The sequence below is a fragment of the Camelus dromedarius genome, chromosome 4 (genome assembly GCF_036321535.1).
Source record: "Camelus dromedarius isolate mCamDro1 chromosome 4, mCamDro1.pat, whole genome shotgun sequence".
Taxonomy (NCBI): Eukaryota; Metazoa; Chordata; class Mammalia; order Artiodactyla; family Camelidae; genus Camelus; species Camelus dromedarius.
Genome location: NC_087439.1, coordinates 82,138,683 through 82,157,317, shown reverse-complemented (window position 1 = coordinate 82,157,317; position 18,635 = coordinate 82,138,683). Strand labels below are relative to the sequence as shown.

The 18,635-nt window shown below is 57.8% G+C and overlaps 1 protein-coding gene across 7 annotated transcripts in view; it reads right to left on the bottom strand.

The window, feature by feature from the left end:
* Positions 1-1,651: 1,651 nt before the first annotated feature.
* The window catches only part of SPEG (striated muscle enriched protein kinase), a 55,058-nt gene continuing 38,074 nt past the window's right edge, over positions 1,652-18,635 (bottom strand). For all 7 annotated transcript variants that reach the window (XM_031452225.2, XM_031452229.2, XM_064485196.1 and 4 more), the window contains 23 exons: positions 18,201-18,313; positions 17,630-17,798; positions 17,311-17,407; positions 17,010-17,210; positions 16,205-16,262; positions 15,543-15,620; positions 15,257-15,435; positions 14,683-14,709; positions 13,850-14,002; positions 13,603-13,645; positions 12,402-12,470; positions 10,171-12,142; positions 9,697-9,828; positions 6,963-7,079; positions 6,647-6,814; positions 6,413-6,535; positions 6,111-6,278; positions 5,365-5,980; positions 4,622-4,861; positions 4,314-4,537; positions 3,425-3,500; positions 3,042-3,191; positions 1,652-2,706 (listed from right to left, as the gene is read on the bottom strand). In XM_031452225.2, the coding sequence (XP_031308085.2) occupies positions 2,514-2,706; positions 3,042-3,191; positions 3,425-3,500; positions 4,314-4,537; positions 4,622-4,861; positions 5,365-5,980; positions 6,111-6,278; positions 6,413-6,535; positions 6,647-6,814; positions 6,963-7,079; positions 9,697-9,828; positions 10,171-12,142; positions 12,402-12,470; positions 13,603-13,645; positions 13,850-14,002; positions 14,683-14,709; positions 15,257-15,435; positions 15,543-15,620; positions 16,205-16,262; positions 17,010-17,210; positions 17,311-17,407; positions 17,630-17,798; positions 18,201-18,313 (5,366 nt within the window). In that variant the 3' untranslated portion in view covers positions 1,652-2,513. The remainder of the gene's footprint in view (positions 2,707-3,041; positions 3,192-3,424; positions 3,501-4,313; positions 4,538-4,621; positions 4,862-5,364; positions 5,981-6,110; positions 6,279-6,412; positions 6,536-6,646; positions 6,815-6,962; positions 7,080-9,696; positions 9,829-10,170; positions 12,143-12,401; positions 12,471-13,602; positions 13,646-13,849; positions 14,003-14,682; positions 14,710-15,256; positions 15,436-15,542; positions 15,621-16,204; positions 16,263-17,009; positions 17,211-17,310; positions 17,408-17,629; positions 17,799-18,200; positions 18,314-18,635) is intronic.

Genomic DNA, 18,635 nt, shown 5'->3' with positions numbered 1-18,635 from the left:
GAGAGGACCTTAAAGATTTTTGAGAACAGCATCCCCTGCTGCCACCCCATTCCCACTCACTCCCCTTCATGTGACATGGTAGGGTCTGGCTGGGCCACACTATCCCTGGAGATTGGCACTAACACTGACTCCAATACTCTAGGTCTGCCCAAGCTCCCTCTCCAGGCATAAACTGGTGCATAGGGGCATCAGACCACCTGGGGTAAAGGGGTTAAGTTAACCCTTCTGGGACTCACCTGGAGTCCAGTCTGCCCAAGCTAGGGCACCAGGTAATACTTCCTTCCATTCACTGTAACTGCCCACCAAGGTGCAGAGCGCTGTCACCTTTTGATCAGAGCAATTTTGACATGGCTCAGCTGACATAAATTACCTTTGCTCCTCTGGGTTTGGAACAAGCAGTTCACATGCCATTTCCAATGGAGATGAGAATGAGGCTCAAGATCAGAGGTGGGACAGGAGAGGAATTTTACCATTTATCAAGATATGAGTTCAGGCACCTCATTTTTATATGAAAACATTTGCAGTGTGTAGGGGATTAGAGATTCTCACAGGCAAACTGTATATCTTCATCGCTAAAATGGCAGGTGGGAAAGATGTCTCTCTGGTCCCTTCCAACTGGCTTTAATATCCTGTTATTTTTTGATGATGGGGCTTGCCTCTTCTCTGGGGACTTGAGAAGCCAGAGAGGCTGGGCTGGGCTGGGCCAAAGGTTGTTTGGGCTACAACCAAGCGGCCCTCAACCTTGATCAGCAATACACCAGCACCAGCTCCCTCTGCTCATGGCGTAAAGCTTTATTCCTTTTACTTTGCCAAGAACAGTTTTCAAGGTGGAGACGGGCAGGGGGAACAGTCCTTCTGGACACAAGAACTAACTCCCTTTCCCCACACTTCCAGGCAGGGCAGCTCAGTTTTAGGACCCAGTGACCATTCTGTGGCACTGCAGGAGGGCAGGTAGAGTCAAGGTCCCTTAACACCCACTGCCCCCTCCCCGCTCCCGGCTTGCTATGGGAATTAGAAGGTTCAGACTGAGTGTCCCTGGGACCTAGGAAAACACTTGTCTACAGCTCCATCACAGCAGACACGCGGAGCAGAGCACTCACAACTGCCCTGTGTTGCTGGTGCCCTGGGTATCCTGATTGGTTCTCTAACACAGAGCGTGGACACATGGGCCAATCCTGGTTTTCTTTACAGCTCTTCACACCACCTGCTCTTGCCTACTATCATGATGAAACCCCCTCTGCTCCAGGGCTTAGGACCAGAGCTGGCCTGCCTCCCAAGCAGAATGAAGAAGGCTGAGCCAGGATTGGGGTGTGGGCTGGTCCATTCCAGAGCCCAGCATCCTCCCAGTTGTGATGATGGAACATGTGAGAAGAGGTGGGGGCCACCAGAGACTGGTTAGAGGGTGATGGTGGGGATTCAGTGGTCCTGCCAGGATTCCAAAAACTTCAGAGGGAGAAACAGACCAATGTCTCTCTTCCCTCTAGGAATGAAGGAGAGGTGAGGGACCAGAAGGATCGGGGACAGGGGAGGAAGGTCCCAAGGGGCTAGCTGGTATACCTTGGCTCTCACTGGCCCAGATAAGGCTGGAATGCCCCTGTCCCAGCACTCCCTGTACCCCCAGCCACCCCTCCCCATAGACTACACACATAGGTCCTGCTGCTTGCCATTTTTATTTTCCTTGTGACAGACAGACAGACAGCTGCACAGACAGCTGGATGGCTGGGGGGATGGTCAGGACAACATGGGCATTAGGGATTGGATGGTAGGGAGACTTCATAAAAGTCAATAAATAAATAAATATGAATGGGAAGAAGGGTGAAGGCCACAGAGGAGCAGTGGGGACATCTTTGGGCCAGTAGAGTGCCCAGACCTGCATCCACTGGGAAAGGAGGAGAGCGCCACGTGAGTGACCACTACCTCCAGCCTCTAGCCCTCCATCCTTCTCCTTCTGGGGATGCTGGCAGCTGGCCCACCCCACCCCGACCTGTGTCCTCTCTCCTCTCCCTCCCCCACCTTGCTGCCCTCTCTCACACACTGGCTATGGCTCCTTGGCCTGTCTCCTTGCCCTGTCCCTGCTTCACTGACACTCCCAGCCCATGGCCTGTTGACACCCTGGGCTCCTCCTTTCTCCTCTCCAGCAACTCACACCTTCCTGGGTTGGTTCTCCCCCAGATTCATTGTCTCCCTCCCCCAGAACCTTCCTCGAGTCTCCCCCTCCCTGTCTCTCAGCTTCTCCTTATCACTCTCCCATTTCCCCTTCTTGCCCCTCTTCCTGCTCCTGACCCCACCCAGCCTGGCCAACGGGTCTCTCGCTCTGGCTCTGGCCCGGTGGCATTGGCCACAGCCCAGAGTCTCTGTCCCCGCAGGTCCATGAGGTAATAGCCTGGCCGGATGTTGCTGCTGGTGGTGTCGGAAGCCCCGGGCCCACCCGGCTCAGCATGGGCCCTGGAATGTCCCGCAGCATCAGCGGGAACCCCGAGTCAAAGCCCGAGGCCGGCCTGTGGTCCAAGCCGCTAGGGGTTGCCTGGGTAGGAGCGCAGCAGCACCTTGTGACGGGTGGCGGCCTCGGCCCGGCGGCGCCGCTGCTCACCCAGGAACTCCTTGAGCCTGTTGGTGGTGAAGGTGAGCGTCTGGCGGCGCAGCTTCATCAGGTAGGCGTCCTGCAGCCATGGATGGGCCAGACAGTCCTGCAGGGAGGGCCGGCTCCTGCCAGGCCAAGCCGGGGACCGTGAGCCAGGAGAGATGGGCCCCAGACCAGGGCGGGGCCCCACCCTCCCAGAGATGGGGGCCCCAATCCTGGATTCATCCCTGGTAAGTGATCTTGGGCAACTCTGGGGCTCAGTTTCCCAATCTCTGGAATGGGGACAGTGATTCTGCCTATGTCACAGGACTGTTACGGGCTTTACATGGTAGTAGTACAACCACTTAGTAGTAGCGGTAATAGTAGTAGTAGTAGCAGCAGCAGCCACAGTGTATTATTAGGCATGGGCTAGGCAGGGGCAGGTCATGCTGAGAGGTTGGCAGGTGTGGGACCCACTCACCAGGGATGTACTGAGAGGACCTTTCGCAAGAAGAGGGTGGCGCTCTGGGACGTGTTGGGGTACAGCTGGAAGGCATCAAATCGACCCCCCACAATGCGAGCCTCTGTTTCCTGGGGGTCTGTCTCGTAGAATGGGGAGCGTCCACTGAGCCTGCGGTGGAGACAGTTCAACTGACATATGCAAATTGAGGGTTACAGGTCCAGGGGGACATTAGTGTGGGGGTTCTTAGGGACACAGAGCTCAGAGGAGCTCAGAGACAAGGCTACTCGCACCTGGGCACTCATGTGTGTATGTATGTGTGCACCAGTGTGCACATGCATGTGTGGCTAGGGAGGTGGGTGGGGGAGAGGGTGCAGGTAGAAGGTGGTCCCAGGGGCACTCACATGATGTACGTCAGCACACCCACTCCCCATATGTCTGTAGCAGAGCCGATGGGGTCTCCCTTCACCATCTCAGGAGCTGACAGGAGACAAGAGGCCAAATTGAACCAGCTTCCTGATGGCAAGGGAGCAGGGAGGGGCAGAAGAGGTCCCTAGGGGCTTGAGGACCAGGATGCCCAGGTCACCAGACCATGGGTAGTACCAGAATAGCAATCCCTGGATGCCAGTGGGCAGAGTGGCCCCTGGGGAGGTGTAGGGCACTGAATGGTGCAAGGGGAGTTGGGGGTCACCAGAACTGCAGAGGAGCTGAGAACCAGGGTCACTAGGTCCCTCAGATCAGCTCCAAAGTAGAGTTCCCAAACAGCGTGGCTAACAATGAGATTAAGACCCTTTGAAATCAGCTTGGCTGGCTCTAATCCCAGGCCTGCCCCTTCTAGCTCCAGGACCCTGGGCAATGTACTAGACCTGCCTGGCTCTCCATCCCCTCATCTGTAAAGTGTGGCTTGCAGAATAACTCTAAGGAATGGAGATAATAAACAGAAAGTATTTAGCAGGTAGCTAAATGGTAGCTGGTTTCCCTGATTTATAGAAATTAATAATTGACTCTCCTGTTTTTCCAGCTTTATCAAATACCTGGCTCTACCATTTATAACTGTCTGATGTTAGACAAATACTTAACCTCAATGCACCTCTGTTTCCTTATCTGTAAAATGGGGGTGATATGCCAGTTTCAACGGTTACTGTAAAGAGAAATTTTTTTAAAATCCATGGAAAGGACTTAATTCAGTGCTTGCATATAAATGGCACACGTGTGAGTGAAGTGGGGTAAGCCCTGGTTGCTGCCCCTTTGGCAGTGACCCAACCCCAACCCTGGCTGGCAGGGTGCCCTCACCCATGAACTCCAGTGTGCCCGTGCGGTGGCCAAGGGGCCGCAGGGCCTGGGGGTTGTAGGGCTGGGCGCTGCCAAAGTCCACGATCTTGAGGGCGTTGTCAGGGGCCAGCAGCAGGTTGTCTGGCTTGATGTCCAGGTGCAGCACGTGGCGGCCATGGAGGTAGTCCAGGCCTTGTAGCAGCTGCACCACGTAGGTGGCCACGTCATCCTCTGAATACCGGAACCTGGAGAGGTGGGGGAGGGAACAGGTGATATCCGAGCCCAGCTCTCCCCACCCTCCCTCCCTGCTCCCCTAGAAGGCCCAGTACCTGTCACTGAGCCCACAGAGGAGTTCCCGGTTGCCGCAACTCTCAGCGATGAGCACGAGGTAGCGCGGGGTGATGTAGGCCTCGTGCAGCGACATGAGCCGCTCGTGGTGCAGTGTCCGCAGCACCTCATACTCCTGCAGGACCCGCCGCTTGCCCTCGGCCGCATAGGGCACGATCTTGGCCATGAATGTTCGCCCAGTGGCATTCTCCCGGCAGGCGCGCACTACTCCAAAGCGGCCCCTGGGTGTTGGGTGGAGATAGCACAGGCTCAGAGGAGAGAGGGAGACACCTCCATGGTGAGGGCTAAGCAAGGGGGAGCAGGTATCCCCTGGGGGCAAGAATGCAGTGTGGGGTCTGGAGTTCAATCCTAGGAACCTGGGTTTGAGTCCCAGCTCTGCCACTTACTGGCTTAGTCCCTGAGGCAAATCCCATAACCTCTCCTCTCTAACCTCAGTTTTCCCATCTGTGAAATGGAATAATGCAGTGTCTCCCTCTCAGTTGTGAAAATTAAATGAGATCGAATAGCTAAGAGCTTAGCATGGTGCCTGGCACAAAGAAAATCTGAACTTAATGGTGCTAAGGACCCAGATCTCTGTGCCTCCTGCCTTCGCCCCACCCCTTCTCCCACTCCCCCACACCAGGCCCAGGCAGGCTGGTCTTCCCTCTGAATCCCTGTGTCGCCAAAGTTCCACCCACTCCCCACTTCTGTCCTCCTTCCCTTTCCCAGCCCTGGCCCCACTTGCCTGGCCTTCTCCTCCAGGAAGGTGTAGGGTTTCTGAGGGAGGCCCTGTCGCAGAGTGGTACCCTCTGGCCTAGAAGAGCTAGGAGGACCACCTCCAGGGGAGCTGACCACCTCCTTGGCTGGACTGAGGCTCCGCACAGTCACCTTGGTGGGCTCAGGAGGGGGCTCAGGGGCTGGGGGCTCGGGGGCTGGTGGTGCAGACACAAAGGAGGTCACCATATACAAGGGAGTTGAGGAAGATGTTGCTTTTACCCCTTGAGGGGTGGAGGCTGGGGTCGGGGTCTCAGTGTCAGGGACGGAAGACTTGGGCTCACTTGGGGAGACCTGGGCACTGGCTGGGATAGGCTCTACTTGCTGGGCAGCCTGCAGGCCCCTGTGCTTTCGTGGGGGGGTTTGGGGTGGTGGACCCATAGCCTTGAGTGAGGACAAGGCTTGGCTGGGGGGTGATGGGGAAGATGAGGGGCCGAGAGGGACTGATTGGGGGCCTGGGGGAGCAGGAGCTGGGGAGGGGCTTGGTGAGGGGGCCAGTGAGGTAGGAGAGTCAGGAGGCGGGGCCCTGGCTGGCCCTGAGGTAACAGGGGCATCTCGGTGAGCAGCAGATGGCAGAGCTGAGGAATCTGAGTGGAGATAGAGAAAATCATCACCATGGTGCCCTACGGGCAAAACTAGGTGCTCTGAGGAGGGGGTGTGCCCTGGGCTCAGTGTTCCCTGCCCTCTTTGTCCACCACCCTACCCTGTCCCACTGACCTGGCATGCCCCTGACGAGGACCTTCTCGGAAGGGTTGCTGAAAGGCCCTTGCCCAGCACGGTTGGCACAGGCCACACGGAACCTCACAGTCATGCCGACTGGCAGGTGGGCCACGTTGTAGTAACAGTCAGGGATGCCCGAGCTCACGGGGTGCCAGGAAGACTCCCCTGCAGGCAGCATGGAGGAGGAGCTGAGGCCACAAGAGGGGTGGCCCAAGCTCCCAGTGCTGTCTGTGAGGTCTCCCCGGCTTCTCCACCCTCCACCTGCCTCTGCTCCCCCCACCAGCCTGCTGGCCCCTCACCATCCACCCGCCGCTCCAGCGTGTACGTGCATGGTGCCCTACTGTCTCCTGGCTTCCAGAGCACCAGTGCCGTGTCTTGGTAGGTCTGGGGCACCTCGGGAGGAGCTAGCTTTCCTGGGACACCTGGCAAGAGACGCAAAGCCCTAGTGAAACCCTGGGCCCAGCTCAGGGCCCATCAAGCCCTGCCCCACTGTTCCCCATCACTGCCCGCCTTGGTCCCTGCCCCAGGCTCACGGGCCACAGAGATGGTACAGGAGCTGGTGATGCTGCCTAGGACATTGGTGGCTGAGCACTCATAGAGCCCAGCATGCCTCTTGCTGGCCCGGGGGATGCTCAGCAGCTGCCGGCCGTCTTTGCAGGACACGATGATCACTGAGGGCTCTGACCGCAGGGACTGCTTGTCTAGGAGCAAAGGAGGAACAGGAGGGGCTGCTGAGTGAGGCAGAACACACGTCCTCCAGGGCCCCTCGGTTGCTACTTCCCACTGAACATCCCCGGGCCTTGGGGCCAAACTTGTCTACCCATCTCTCTTGAGGAGAAATGGGCTTACCTTTCATCCAGGAGATGTGGGGTGCAGGGCAGGCCGCTGGCAGGCAGAGCAGGGTGGCTGCCTCTCCCTCCAGCAGCACCTGGTCCTTGAGTTTGATATGAAAGACCGGGGGAAAGTCTGGAGGGAGAGCAAAGACAGCCATAGGTCTGCGGGATCCTGGCTCACTCCCCACTGAGGGAGGGGAGGATGTGTGTGCGTATGGGGCGAGCTGGTGCTGCCTGCAGGGAGCCGTGTGAAAGGGCATCTCTTCCCAGATGTGGGGATTTTGAGAATTTTATTTGGGGTGAGCACTTTCGCCAGGCACTCACTGTGTGCAGAACTATCTTTTTCTTTCACTGATTATTGAAGATGCTTGGTGGCTACCTTGTATGTTTATAAATCACTTCGAGCAAGGCTTGGCACTAAGTAAGTGCTCTATAAGCATTTGTTAAATAAAATAAAAACAAATATTGAAAAACTACAATGGTTAAGCTCCTGCAATCCCCATTCCTTCTGGGGCACCATAGGGCAAGTGACAGGAGCGGGCGACCTGAGCTGAGACGCTCGGGAATGAACATATGTTCAATCACAAGTGCAATCTCAAAAGACCTGAAGTCGAGGCAAACCTGGGGCAGACCCCCAACGTGTGTCAGCCTCCCCCACCCCTCTTCCCCACTGGGGTCCAGGGAGCTGGTCTCAGACCTTCTACATACTCCTTCACGTCAGCTAAGTAGTGAGAGTTTTTGAAGGGACAAGAGACAGTATCTGCATGACCTTGGACCATGTCTGTAAACTGAGGAAGATAATAACACCAAGCTCATAGGGCTGTGGTGAGAACTCAAAGAGGCCCACAAAGCACTTAGCAGGTGCCTAACATATAATAAGCACTCAAAGATGTTAGCTTGTACTGTGATGATTATCTCGTTAGCATGCCCAGTAGAGAAGCTGGGCACAGACCCCCAGAGAAAGAGGCCGTTTCAGCAAAGCTGGCTTCACAGCTGGCCGGTGAATGAGCCCACAGCAGGGCTGTGGATGGCCAACGTCTTTGTTCCAGGTCTTTGCTGGCCTGTGGCTCCTAAATGCCATGAAGATTTGCATTCCTGTTCCCTGAGAGTGTCTCTTTGGAAAAATCCCAGTCTGGTCCAGGGATAGTGGTGGTGGTGGTGGTGATGGTAGATATTTTTTCACGTGGGCAGAAAGAGCTGAGAGGCAGACACCTCTGAAGAACCAGGAGGGAGTGGGGTGGGAATGAGCTGGGCAAGATGATCAGGACAGCAGTGTGTCCCCTTTCCTACTTTACCCCAGTGTTCCCCAGGGAGGGGTCCCACACTGAGGCTCCAGCAACATAAAGTGAATATAGTTTTGTCAATGGCTGCCTTCAGACCAAGTGAGGGTACTGGGTAGGGGGAGAGAGAGGGAGCCGAGGAGGAGAGGTGAAAGGTGACCCTGGCCCAGCTCTGCCAGTCCCACCCCCACCCCCAGGGGGCCCTAGCTGGTAAAGTGGACCTGGGACAGCCTTCTTCCTGCAAGGAGGGGGCGATAGGATGAAGTAAAGGGACACTGCCTCGGCAAGAAATCAGCTGCACAAGCAAAATGGAGCTGGAGGGGAGGCCCCATGTGGGAAGGGATCAGCTGTCCCCAGGCCTCAGGGCTGGCTTTGCTCTCTCTCTTCCCATTCCTTCTCTACCCCTGCCCCCACCAGCTGGCCTCCCTCCCTTCTCTTCTCTCACTACACCCTCCACCACCAACTTCCTCAGGTGAGATGCCCCAGCTTCCCATTCCCTGGTCAAGATGGGACACAGTCATCTCAAGCCCGGCTAAGGCATGTCTGGGGCAGTTCTGAGGAGTTTTATCAGGAAACTGGAGGAGAACATTGGTAACCAATAAAGATTCTGCATGCAGGCCAGTTTGGTGGGCCTGCTCCTTTCTGCAGGTTTATCTGGAAACCCTGGCCTCCTGAAGCCTTTGCTTGTCATCCTTGAGTAACACCCCCCTTTCAGGTGGGGGACTGGGGTGACCCAGGTAGAGAATACCTCCCTCCCTGCAGCCCCAGCACACGTGGGCAGAGAAACAGACCAGGGTATATCCCAAGTGCTCCTGCCCCCAGCAAAGAGCCCTGAAGGCTGCTTATCTGTGCAAAGTGCCTTCTGTAGGGGCAGAGGGGACAGGGAGGGCACTTGTGTGTTCAGGGCGACAGAGAAATGGAGGATTGGAGGCATAATCCAGATTGTGGGCCTCTAGGTGGGAGAGAAAGGGTGTCTTTGGGAGCACGTTCATGCATACACACATCTGCAGGGGGCCTCGTCCTGACCTCCTTCAGAACTACACCCAGTGACAGAGACCTAGGGAGGAGACTAGCCAAAGAAAGGCATTAGCACAGTGTCCTGAAGCCACTGCTGGGATCTGGCTGCAGAGGGTCATACAGCCCAACACTCTGGCTGCTCCTCTAACTACCAGCTCTGTGACTTGGGCAAGCATGGCTAAGCCTCTGTCCCCTCACCTGTAAAACAGGGAGATGGTAAGAATCATTCCTAAACAATGTGGGAAGATGGAGTGAGGCAATGCTTGTGAAGTGCTTAATAGGACACTTGGCACTGATAATTAATGGCAGCTGCTATTATTATTGTTATTGTTTCCCTGACTTCAAGCCCCTTCCACTACTGCCAGGGCTCCCCAAGGTGGGCCATCTCCCCAACCAGCAATGACCATCCCCTGGGGCGGGAAGGGGTTTACTTATGCAGCAGGCCTCTATTACCTGACTCACTGCGCACATACTGGTGACCCAAATCCTCCTGGACGCTGGCAGAGAGGTTTGGCTGGGACAACCCCTTGTCCTTCCGAAGCCTAGAGAGGCCCCAGCGCAGGCGGCTTCGTCTTTCCCCAGGAGCTGGGAAGACCCAGGCCCATGAGCACCTGCCAGCCAGTACCAGAAAGCTCCCGCCTCCCGGCAGCTCCACACTCCCCCCATCCCGCGCCCAGAGAACTAGAGAACTTGTAGCCCCCACCCTGGTCTGCTCCACCAGCCTCTGCCCTTCAGCCTCCCGCTGTTCCAGCCCTGCCAGTTCCATCCTCAGGGCCTCCAGAAAGCCTTCCGCCTCTTCGCGGTCGGTGTCCCCGGCCCTCTCCTCGTCCTAGGGCGTCTCTCCAGCCTACCTATCATCCCAGTCCCACACCCCATCCCCACCCCAGTTGTTCGCACAGACTCCACTCTGTCCCGGCCCCTCCTCACCTGAGGAGCCCGATGTACCGCTAGCCTCGGAGCCCAGGGACTCCGCGGAAGGTGCGGTGGCGCCGGCCTGGGCGGCCAGCTGGTTGTGCGCGAGGCCAAGGCGCCTCAGACTCTCGCCCTCGGACGTGGCCCTGCGCAGCCGTCCGAATAGCGGCGTGCTGCGGCCCGACGCGCCCCCCGAGTCCTCGCTGCTGCCGCTGCGCTGCAACCGGCTCGACAGCCGCTCCAGCGTGGAGCTGAGCCTCCTGCGCACCGCCAGCACCGGGGAGCCCCGCGCCGAGCTGCCGCCCTCCGAGCTCTCCCCGTCTGCGCCGCGGGCCTCCCAGGCCGGGTGGCGCTGGGCGGGCGGGGTTCGCCGCAGACGCTGGGACAGCGACAGCGAGAGGCGGCGGACGAGGCCCGGCTCCCCGACCGCCCTGAGGTCCTGCACAGAGCGGGAGCGCTCGGGCCGTCGCACCAGCTCCAGCGGCGTTCCCGCGGGGCTCGGCCGGTACATGCCGTCCTCCTCCTCCGCCCCGCGGAAGGGGCCGCGCTCCTCGGAGCGCGAGCGACTCAGCAGCCGCAGCCCCCGAGACAGGGGCGACTCACGGCTGCGCTTGAACTTGGCCTCGAACACGGCTTCCGACTCCAGGTTCTCGATGCTGCCGCTGAGACTGCTTCCTGGCCTGCGGGGCACCGTGGGGACACGGGCTTTCTCGGCTGGCACTGCGGGAGCCCTGGCTGAAGGCACACGCTTCTTGGAGGCTCCCGGAGGTGGGGAGGCCACCCTGGCGAACACAGCCGGGTGGGGCTTAGGCTCCGATGGAGGTGCGACAGGGCCCTGCGGGGGCCCTTGCGCGTGGCCCGACAGCTGGAGCGACTGCATGATCTGGGCATAGGGTGTGAGGGGGGGCACCGGGGTTTGTAGAGCTATGGGGGGCTGTGTAGGTTTGTGGGCTGGGACTGGTGCTGGCATGGATTCTGGGGCCTTCTCTCGGGCAGGCTGGGGTGCTGAGGGCTGGGCATCACTGGGTGTGGTGGCAGGAGGCTCTGAAGACTTGGGGGCACTGGGTTTGGGGGCGCTGGGCCGCACAGGGCTAGGTGGCTGGGCCTCACTGAGGGCAGACAAGGAGGGAGACTCCTGCAGCCTGCGGGCCCCAAGCCTGGCCACGGGGATCTCAAGGGGCGCCCCAGCTCGGCGATGCCGGCCCCGGGGCTCCGCCTCACCCTGTGAGAAGCTGCTGCTCTTCTGCAGGCCTCGTGTCTCAGGTGGATGCTGGTGGCGGGGTGCCGCCTCGCTAGAGGCTGCCCGCGCCAGCCGGGGATCCCGGGCACGGCCCCCAAGGCTCTCCAGCAGGGGGCCTCTGAGGCCGCTGACCTTACCATCCTCAGGGCCGCCCCGCAGCAACCGCTGGCGCAAGGCCTGCAGCCTCTGGGCATACTCGCCCTCCCCCAGGCCTCCTCGGGTCAGGCGGGTGGCCCCCGGGCTGGGGCTTCGGCGCTGCGGCAGCTCAACAGACGCTGCCTTGTGCAGGCCCCAGCCCGGCTCCCTCGACCCGGCCCGGGGCAGGGCGCTCTCAGCTGAGCTACCCCTCCGGAGCTCTCCCCGCTGGGGGCTGGGCCCAGACGGGACCTCCTGGCCTGAGGAGGGGAGGGCCTGAGGGCTGGGGGTCTCCTGATCCTGAGACGGGGCCTTTCCTTGCTCCTGCCAGTCCATGGGGGTGGCAGCTCCAGCCTCTGGGGTCCCCAGGGCCTCATCCTCAGTGGGAATGTCAGTGAGGGACACCCGGGAGCCCGAGAACTCAGGCTGCAGTGGCCGGGGCACTGAGGGCAGCTCCTCCAGCTCTTCCTCTTCAGAATCGGAGGAGGATGACAGCCCTCCACTGGGGGGTGGTCTTCTGGGCACGGCCACCCACACCCGCTCTGGGGGTGCCCGCAGCAGTTCAGGAATGGGGCGCAGCACCAGGTGGCACTTGTAGCTGATCTGGGAGCGCTGGAGACAGGGTACTAGAGTCAGACCTGAGGGACCCCTGGGGCCGAACTGACCCACTCAGGCCCACCTCAGCCCCAGGGGAGATAGCCCAAGGCAGGCAGAGTCAGGGGACAGGAGGGAAGTGGGAGTTAAGAGAGTAAAAAGTGCATGAAGATGGATGAGCAGGAGTGAGGGCACCTGATAGAAAAAGCAGTGTTAGAGAGAGAAGGCTGCAGGGGGAGAAGATGAAGGCACAGAGGCAGGGCCCTGCCAAACTCACCTGCCACCTCCGCCGGGAGAGGAATAGCTTTAGGTGATCCGTGCTCACCTCTGCGCCCTTTGCCTGTGTCTGCAAACCAGGAAAGAGTGCCTGAGGGAAAGTCCTCTGTCCACCCTAACCCTCCAAGTTTGGCAATGGAGAGACAATGTCCACGGGAGGGGACAGTAGACCAAGCAGCATTGAATCTGGGTTCCTGGGGCTCCCTTTCCCCTCGGATCTGTCATAGCAACTCCCACGGTCAACGTACCCATGTGTGGACAAATGCCCTGAACCTAAGTGGAGAAATAGGAAACCAGTGGCTCCAGGGGTGGGCTCTAGAGCTTATACTGGAGCTCAAGGCCCTGTCCTGGTCTACTGGCTGTCCTGGGAGACCCCTGGCTTGAACCCTGCTCCCCAAGTCACCATTTGTCTCCATCTAGAGCCAGCATCCCAGACATATGGAGTCTGGTGGGCCAGCCTTTGGAGGTGCCCCTCAGCCCCCACCCAGGTTGCTCTTTTCAGAGCTTGTTTCTGAGCTGAGAAATCAGGCTCCTACTCCAGGGACAGATACCAGAATGACCTCAGCCTTCTGTTGACCCAGCACCATGCTCATTGGATGATTTATTCAGTTACTCTTTCTGGCTCATTTGCTGAACCCCTCCCTCTGCCTGGCACTGTGCCCTGTGGTGCTGGGGTTTGAAGATGAATGAGTGAGAACTCTGCCCACACAGAGCTCAAAACCAAGAGGACAAGCCAGCCAGGCCACCCACCAACCATAGTGTGTGGGACCAGGGCAGGATGGAGGAAGGCCACAGGAGTGCGGAGGACTGGGGCTGGTCTCAAGAGACAGGGAGAAACCTGATGAGGATCCCTAGGATGGGGAGGTCCAGACCTGTGCCTTGGAGTCCATGATACCCCAAGCTGAACCTCAGTTTCCTTATCAGCAAAATGGGAGTAATAATACCTTCCTTTACAGAGCCATTGTGAGACTAACAGATCATATGTAAATAAAATGCATTATCGTGGTTACTGTACACAGTAGGGACTCAATAATTGGAGCTGTTGATAACGTTCTCTCTCCTTCCATCTCTTCTACCACCACATTGTGAGACAAGACTCACTTTAATCTTTTTTTTAATGGAGGTACTAGGGATTGAACCCAGACATTGTGCATGTTAAGCAGGTGCTCTACCACTGAGCTATTACCCTCCGCAAGACTCACTTTAAACCACGGATGTTCTAGGGTCTCCTCTGCGGTAGGTCTCCTGTAAAGGAATGAGGATTAAGAAGGGATTTTTCATTCATTCATTCATTCATTCATTCATTCATTCATTCAATAAATGTTTGGGAAAACAGGGCCTCTAAGGAGTTGGGCGGTTAACTCCCTATGGACAGAGGCTTGGGCAGGATTTGAGGGGTGGCATGAGGGGACCCTGCAAGGGGGAGGCTCCTTGGGGCCTCATACTCACAGGCGGTCCTGTACCAGCACTTTGATGAGGAAGCCTCGGGCCTCCCTGCTCAGGCTCAGGAATGTGGTCTCCTCGAAGGCCACGTTGTAGTTTCGGATGTTCATCAGTGTCGTCCGATCGTTTTCCCCAACAAACGGGGAGATTCCTGTCAGACTGTAGGGGTGGAGAGGGCTGGGTGAGAGGGGGCAGGGTCCTGGGGCTGGGGCAGAGACAAAGGTGGATGCCAGGGGAGCATAGGGCCAGGGACAGATGGAGGCACCAGAGCTGTGGGGCAGCAGAGGCAGGGTGAACCTGGGCAGAATCTTGCAGATTCTTGCCTGCCCTGCCCCTATCCAAACCCAGGAATGGGCGGGGAGGCAGTAATGCCTTGAATCCTGGGCAACCAGGTCCTTCTCCTAAGCCCATACTCTAGAGGACCTGTTCCATCCCTCCTCCAGCCATGCCCTTTCCCTGAGGTGAGGAGTCTGTGCCAATGGGATATGCCCCAGGAGCCAGGGCCTCCCCCTCCTAGTCCGAGTTCTGGACTAGTTCCCTGCCTAAATGGCACTGAGCCTGCACTGGCCTCTCCCTGTCCTGCCTCCCAAGCACGCTGCCAGCGTGCCCGCCCTTATGGGGGGGCGTGGTGGTGGACAGAGCTTGGACACACAGTCTGGATGTCCACATTCGTGCACATGAGGCCCCTTCCAGTGCAGGAAGGAGCCACAGTATGGAGGAGAAAGGGGTGGGCTGCAGGCCCCCAGCTGCTCTCTTGCCCCGGGCTCTGCAAATGTTAGCAGTGGACCTGCTTGGAGACTGTTAGAAGACAGGGGTCCTGAGTGCAGAGGGGTCCTTACCAGAGGAAGGCAACAACACCCACGGGCCTGGTAGAAAAGAAAGGAGAGTAGATGGGTAAGAGGACAGCCCACCTCCCACCGGAAGTGAGCAGTTCTCTTGCTACTGCTGATCTACTAAGGAAGCATCCTCCTTGTGAACACTGCCATGCACAAATGGGCACAGGGATGCCTCCTTTGGGGAGGATCCTGAACCCAGAGGTCCCAACATGCCTGGAGGACTCAAGGGTCATGGCAGGGCCAGCCTAGGGAGCCCAGAGGAGTCTAGGGACCAAAAGGCTATGTCTGCCTCACTGGGGGAGGCAAGGTGGCTGCAGGCAGGGAGGCCTAGCACCTGGGGGTCGGGGGGGAGAGGAGCCAAGGACTATCAGGGCTTAGGCCTTGAGTGATCGGGTCAGCCCTGGCAGATGAGGGGCAGGTAGTAACAAGGGCAGGAGGCCCCCGTGAGCAATGCCACCAGCCAACTGTCTGAGAAGGAATCAGAGTAAAGCTGTTCTCTGCCACCAAACGAGTCCTCAGCATGGCACTGAGGGAAGCTGCTCTGGCCCACCCCAGCAGTCCCAGATGTCCATAATACCAGATGTCAGTGACTCCGGATACAGGGGTCTGGTTGACAATCTCAGGTGCCACAAACTCAGGTGTGCCGTACTGGCAGTACTGCGGCTCTCCTGGAGTCAGCTCCTGAGCATTCCCGAAGTCACAGATCTTCACCTGCTCTTCACCCTCAACACCGTCCCATACCAGCAGGTTCTCAGGCTGCAGGGCACAAGGCAAGACGTGGGGACCAAGTGAAGAGGGGAGGACACCCCACTGCCTGGCTCCCACAGGTTCTGCCTGCTCCCCACTTCCCACCTGCATCTCACCTTGACATCCAGGTGCAGCACATGGTTCTCGTGCAAGTAGCATATTCCGTCTAGCACCTGCCGCATGTAGGCCCGGATCTGTGGAAACAGGAGGCCCAGAATCGGGGGGTATTATGTTTGATCACCAGCAGGATTATGGTAAAAAGTCAGGCCATGCCTGGGAAGTGGCCTTCAGGTGGCTGGTGGAGGGGGCTGAAACATAGGTTTGGGGTTGCTGAGATTCAGGGCTTCCACGTACAGCTGCACAGGTTGCGTGCAGCAGAATTATAAGAGGGAGTCATTTACATGATAATCAGTAGAATTGTGCAGTGCACAACTTGTGCAGCCCTACAAGGCAGGACAGCACTGAGACTGAACAGAGTCTAGGTGGGGCTCCTTCTGGAGAAATGTGTGAGGAATACTTACGTAAGGAAGATCGGGAAACAACAGAGTTAGGGACCAGGGTAGGTCTGCTGAGATTTACCGAGTACAAGTCCCAGGGTGCGGGTCTGCTCTGATGGGTGAAGGGGACTCTGCTGCCTGCCTAACAGTACTCCTCTCCACCACCACCCCTGCCTATTTGTGGGCACAGATGGCATGCCCAGGATGCACCCCTTGGGTCTCGGAGCTCAGGTGGTTGAATGCTGGTGCCCAATCAGGCCCCTGCCACCCACTGCCCTCACCTCAGACTCACACACGGTGGCTTTCCTGGCCATTCGCTCGAGCAGCTCCTCCGTGCAGCTATGTCCCAGATCAAGGAGAACAGTGACCAGTGCCAACAGCTGGGCCCGCCTTAGGCAGCACCCTCCACCCACAGAGCTCAGGTTGGGTCCTAGCTCAGCACAGGCTTCTCCTTCCCCTTAAAGCACATCTGATACCAGATAGCAACTGCATCTTCCTTCTTCCCCCTGCCATCTGGGACAGCCCTGCTTGGACTCTCACTTGCTGTGGGATCTCAGGCAAGTCATATAACCTCTCTGAATCTAGGTTCCCTGTGGTGTCAAATAGGGATAACACTCCTCTCGCCCACCCTGTGAAGTATCTAGAAGGATCAAGGTGGAGCAGTGTTTTGTTGACTGTTTATGGAACTTCTTGCCCCTATTTGAGAATGACCCAGAAGGTCCATGACACATAATAATTTGTCATTTTGCTGAGGTTTGGGTCCTAACAGTGCAGACTGGGAGGCTAGTATATAGGACATGGTCACCCTGCTAGCCAACCACCCAGCCTCCTTACCTCGATATTTGTGAAACTCCTAGAACACTGCCAGGCACACATTAAGTGCTATGTAAATTTAAGCTAAAAAAATGTTGGTTTTCACACATATGCCTCCAGACTCCACTCTAAAGAATTTGTAAGACATCTTCAGAACTCCCAATTGTCAATGGGACCACTTTGTAAAGTGTAAGTCATGTTGCTAATTGGCTGTTACAATGATCAGTCATTCAGGCCGTGTGTCCCCCACCCGCCCAGCCTGCCCTAGGATACAGCTCAGTGACAATGACCAGTCCCCGGCGCCTCTCAAAAGCCTCGTGGAAGTAGAGGACGCAGTCATGCTGGAGTCGGGCCAGCAGCCGGGCCTCCCGCCACGCTGATGCCTTCGGCTTGGCCTGACTGGGGATGAACTTGGCTGCAAACTCCAGGCCAGAGCTACGCTCCACCACACGCCGCAGGTAGGAGAAGGCACCCCTGGGTGAGGACGCAGGGAGAGGATGGGGATCAGACACTGCTGAGACTTAGACGCAGCCTCTCTCGGCCCCCGGACACAGCACCTGCCCCAGCCCCACACCTGCCAATCTCCTGGTGGATGTCATAAAAGTCGCTGAGCCTCCTTCCTCGCTGCTCCTCGTCTTCCCCGACCCCCTCCACCTCCATAGCTGTCTGAGCTGAGAAAGAGATGTCTGGTGTTAGGTGGGGAGGGCAGGAAGGAACGAGAGCAGAGACTGGCCCAGGCAGGGCAGACAGAAGACACAGAAGAGAAGCAAGAATGTTGGGGGCCCAAGGCAGTGGTGCTGGGGCTGGAGGATGTGGTGGTCAGGAGTGAAGGGCCGGGTTGGGAGCTCACATCAGATTCCTGGGTGAGCACTTTGCCTTGAACTCCAGCCCACCTGAGTGCACAGCCAACTCTGCTTTGCAGGAGACTTCACCAGCCAGGTTTCGGGCAGTGCAAGTGTAGACGCCTCCGTCCTGGTCCCCCGCGCTGAGCACCACCAGGGAGCACTCATTCTCCTCGTACACGAAGCTCACATGGTTGCTCTCTGTCAGCAGCACCTCATCCTGCAGAGGTGACTGTCACCTCCAGTCCAGGCCTGGCTTCACCTCCACCTGGGACTCAGCTGGAGCTCCATGCCAGAGACCCAGTCTCACCCCTACCGCAGGTCCCAGTTATCTCCACCCTAGGGGCCTTGCTCAGACCCAGAATAGGTTCCACCCTTATTTCTCATGAATAGTTCTGCAACCCCTCTTCCCACCCTGCCATGGTCCTCTGGTTCCTCAAACCCTTGCCAGTGTCACCAGCACCTCTGGGTCCCACTTCCTCCTCCTAACCACACCTCTGGCAGCTCCTTTGCTCTTCTCTGTCCTGGCTCCCCTGATCTCTCCCACAGCCCCAGGAAATCCCTCCTCCCTTCCCCCTAGGCTCCTGGCCAGCCCCATGCTAGGACTCCATCAGCCTCTGACCTTGTACCACATGATGTCCGGCAGTGGTTTCCCCTCAACCACCACAGCAAAGCGAGCAGTTTCTCCAGCCCCTACCTCCACGTCCTCCATGATGGACTCAAATCGAGGGGCCTCTGAAACACACAGGATTTAGGGTAGGATAGGGAGGGGGACAGAACGTTGGGGTCACAAGGGCCTGCTTCCTCAGTCCTTCTCTAAACCCTCCCTCAGCAACTGGCTCAGACATAACACCAGACAACCCCCCACCTCCCAGAACCCCAGCATCCCACCCTGGGACTCTCAGACTTGGCCCCGGGAACACAAGAGTTCCTTGCCTGGACCAAGTGCTCTCTCTACAAATCCAAATGTGATGTTCTCCAAATCTCAGAAAACCTAAGCCAGGGAATGCAGGCTTGCTTTGTTTGGATCTCAGTATTTTTGCCAGCTTCGAAATTA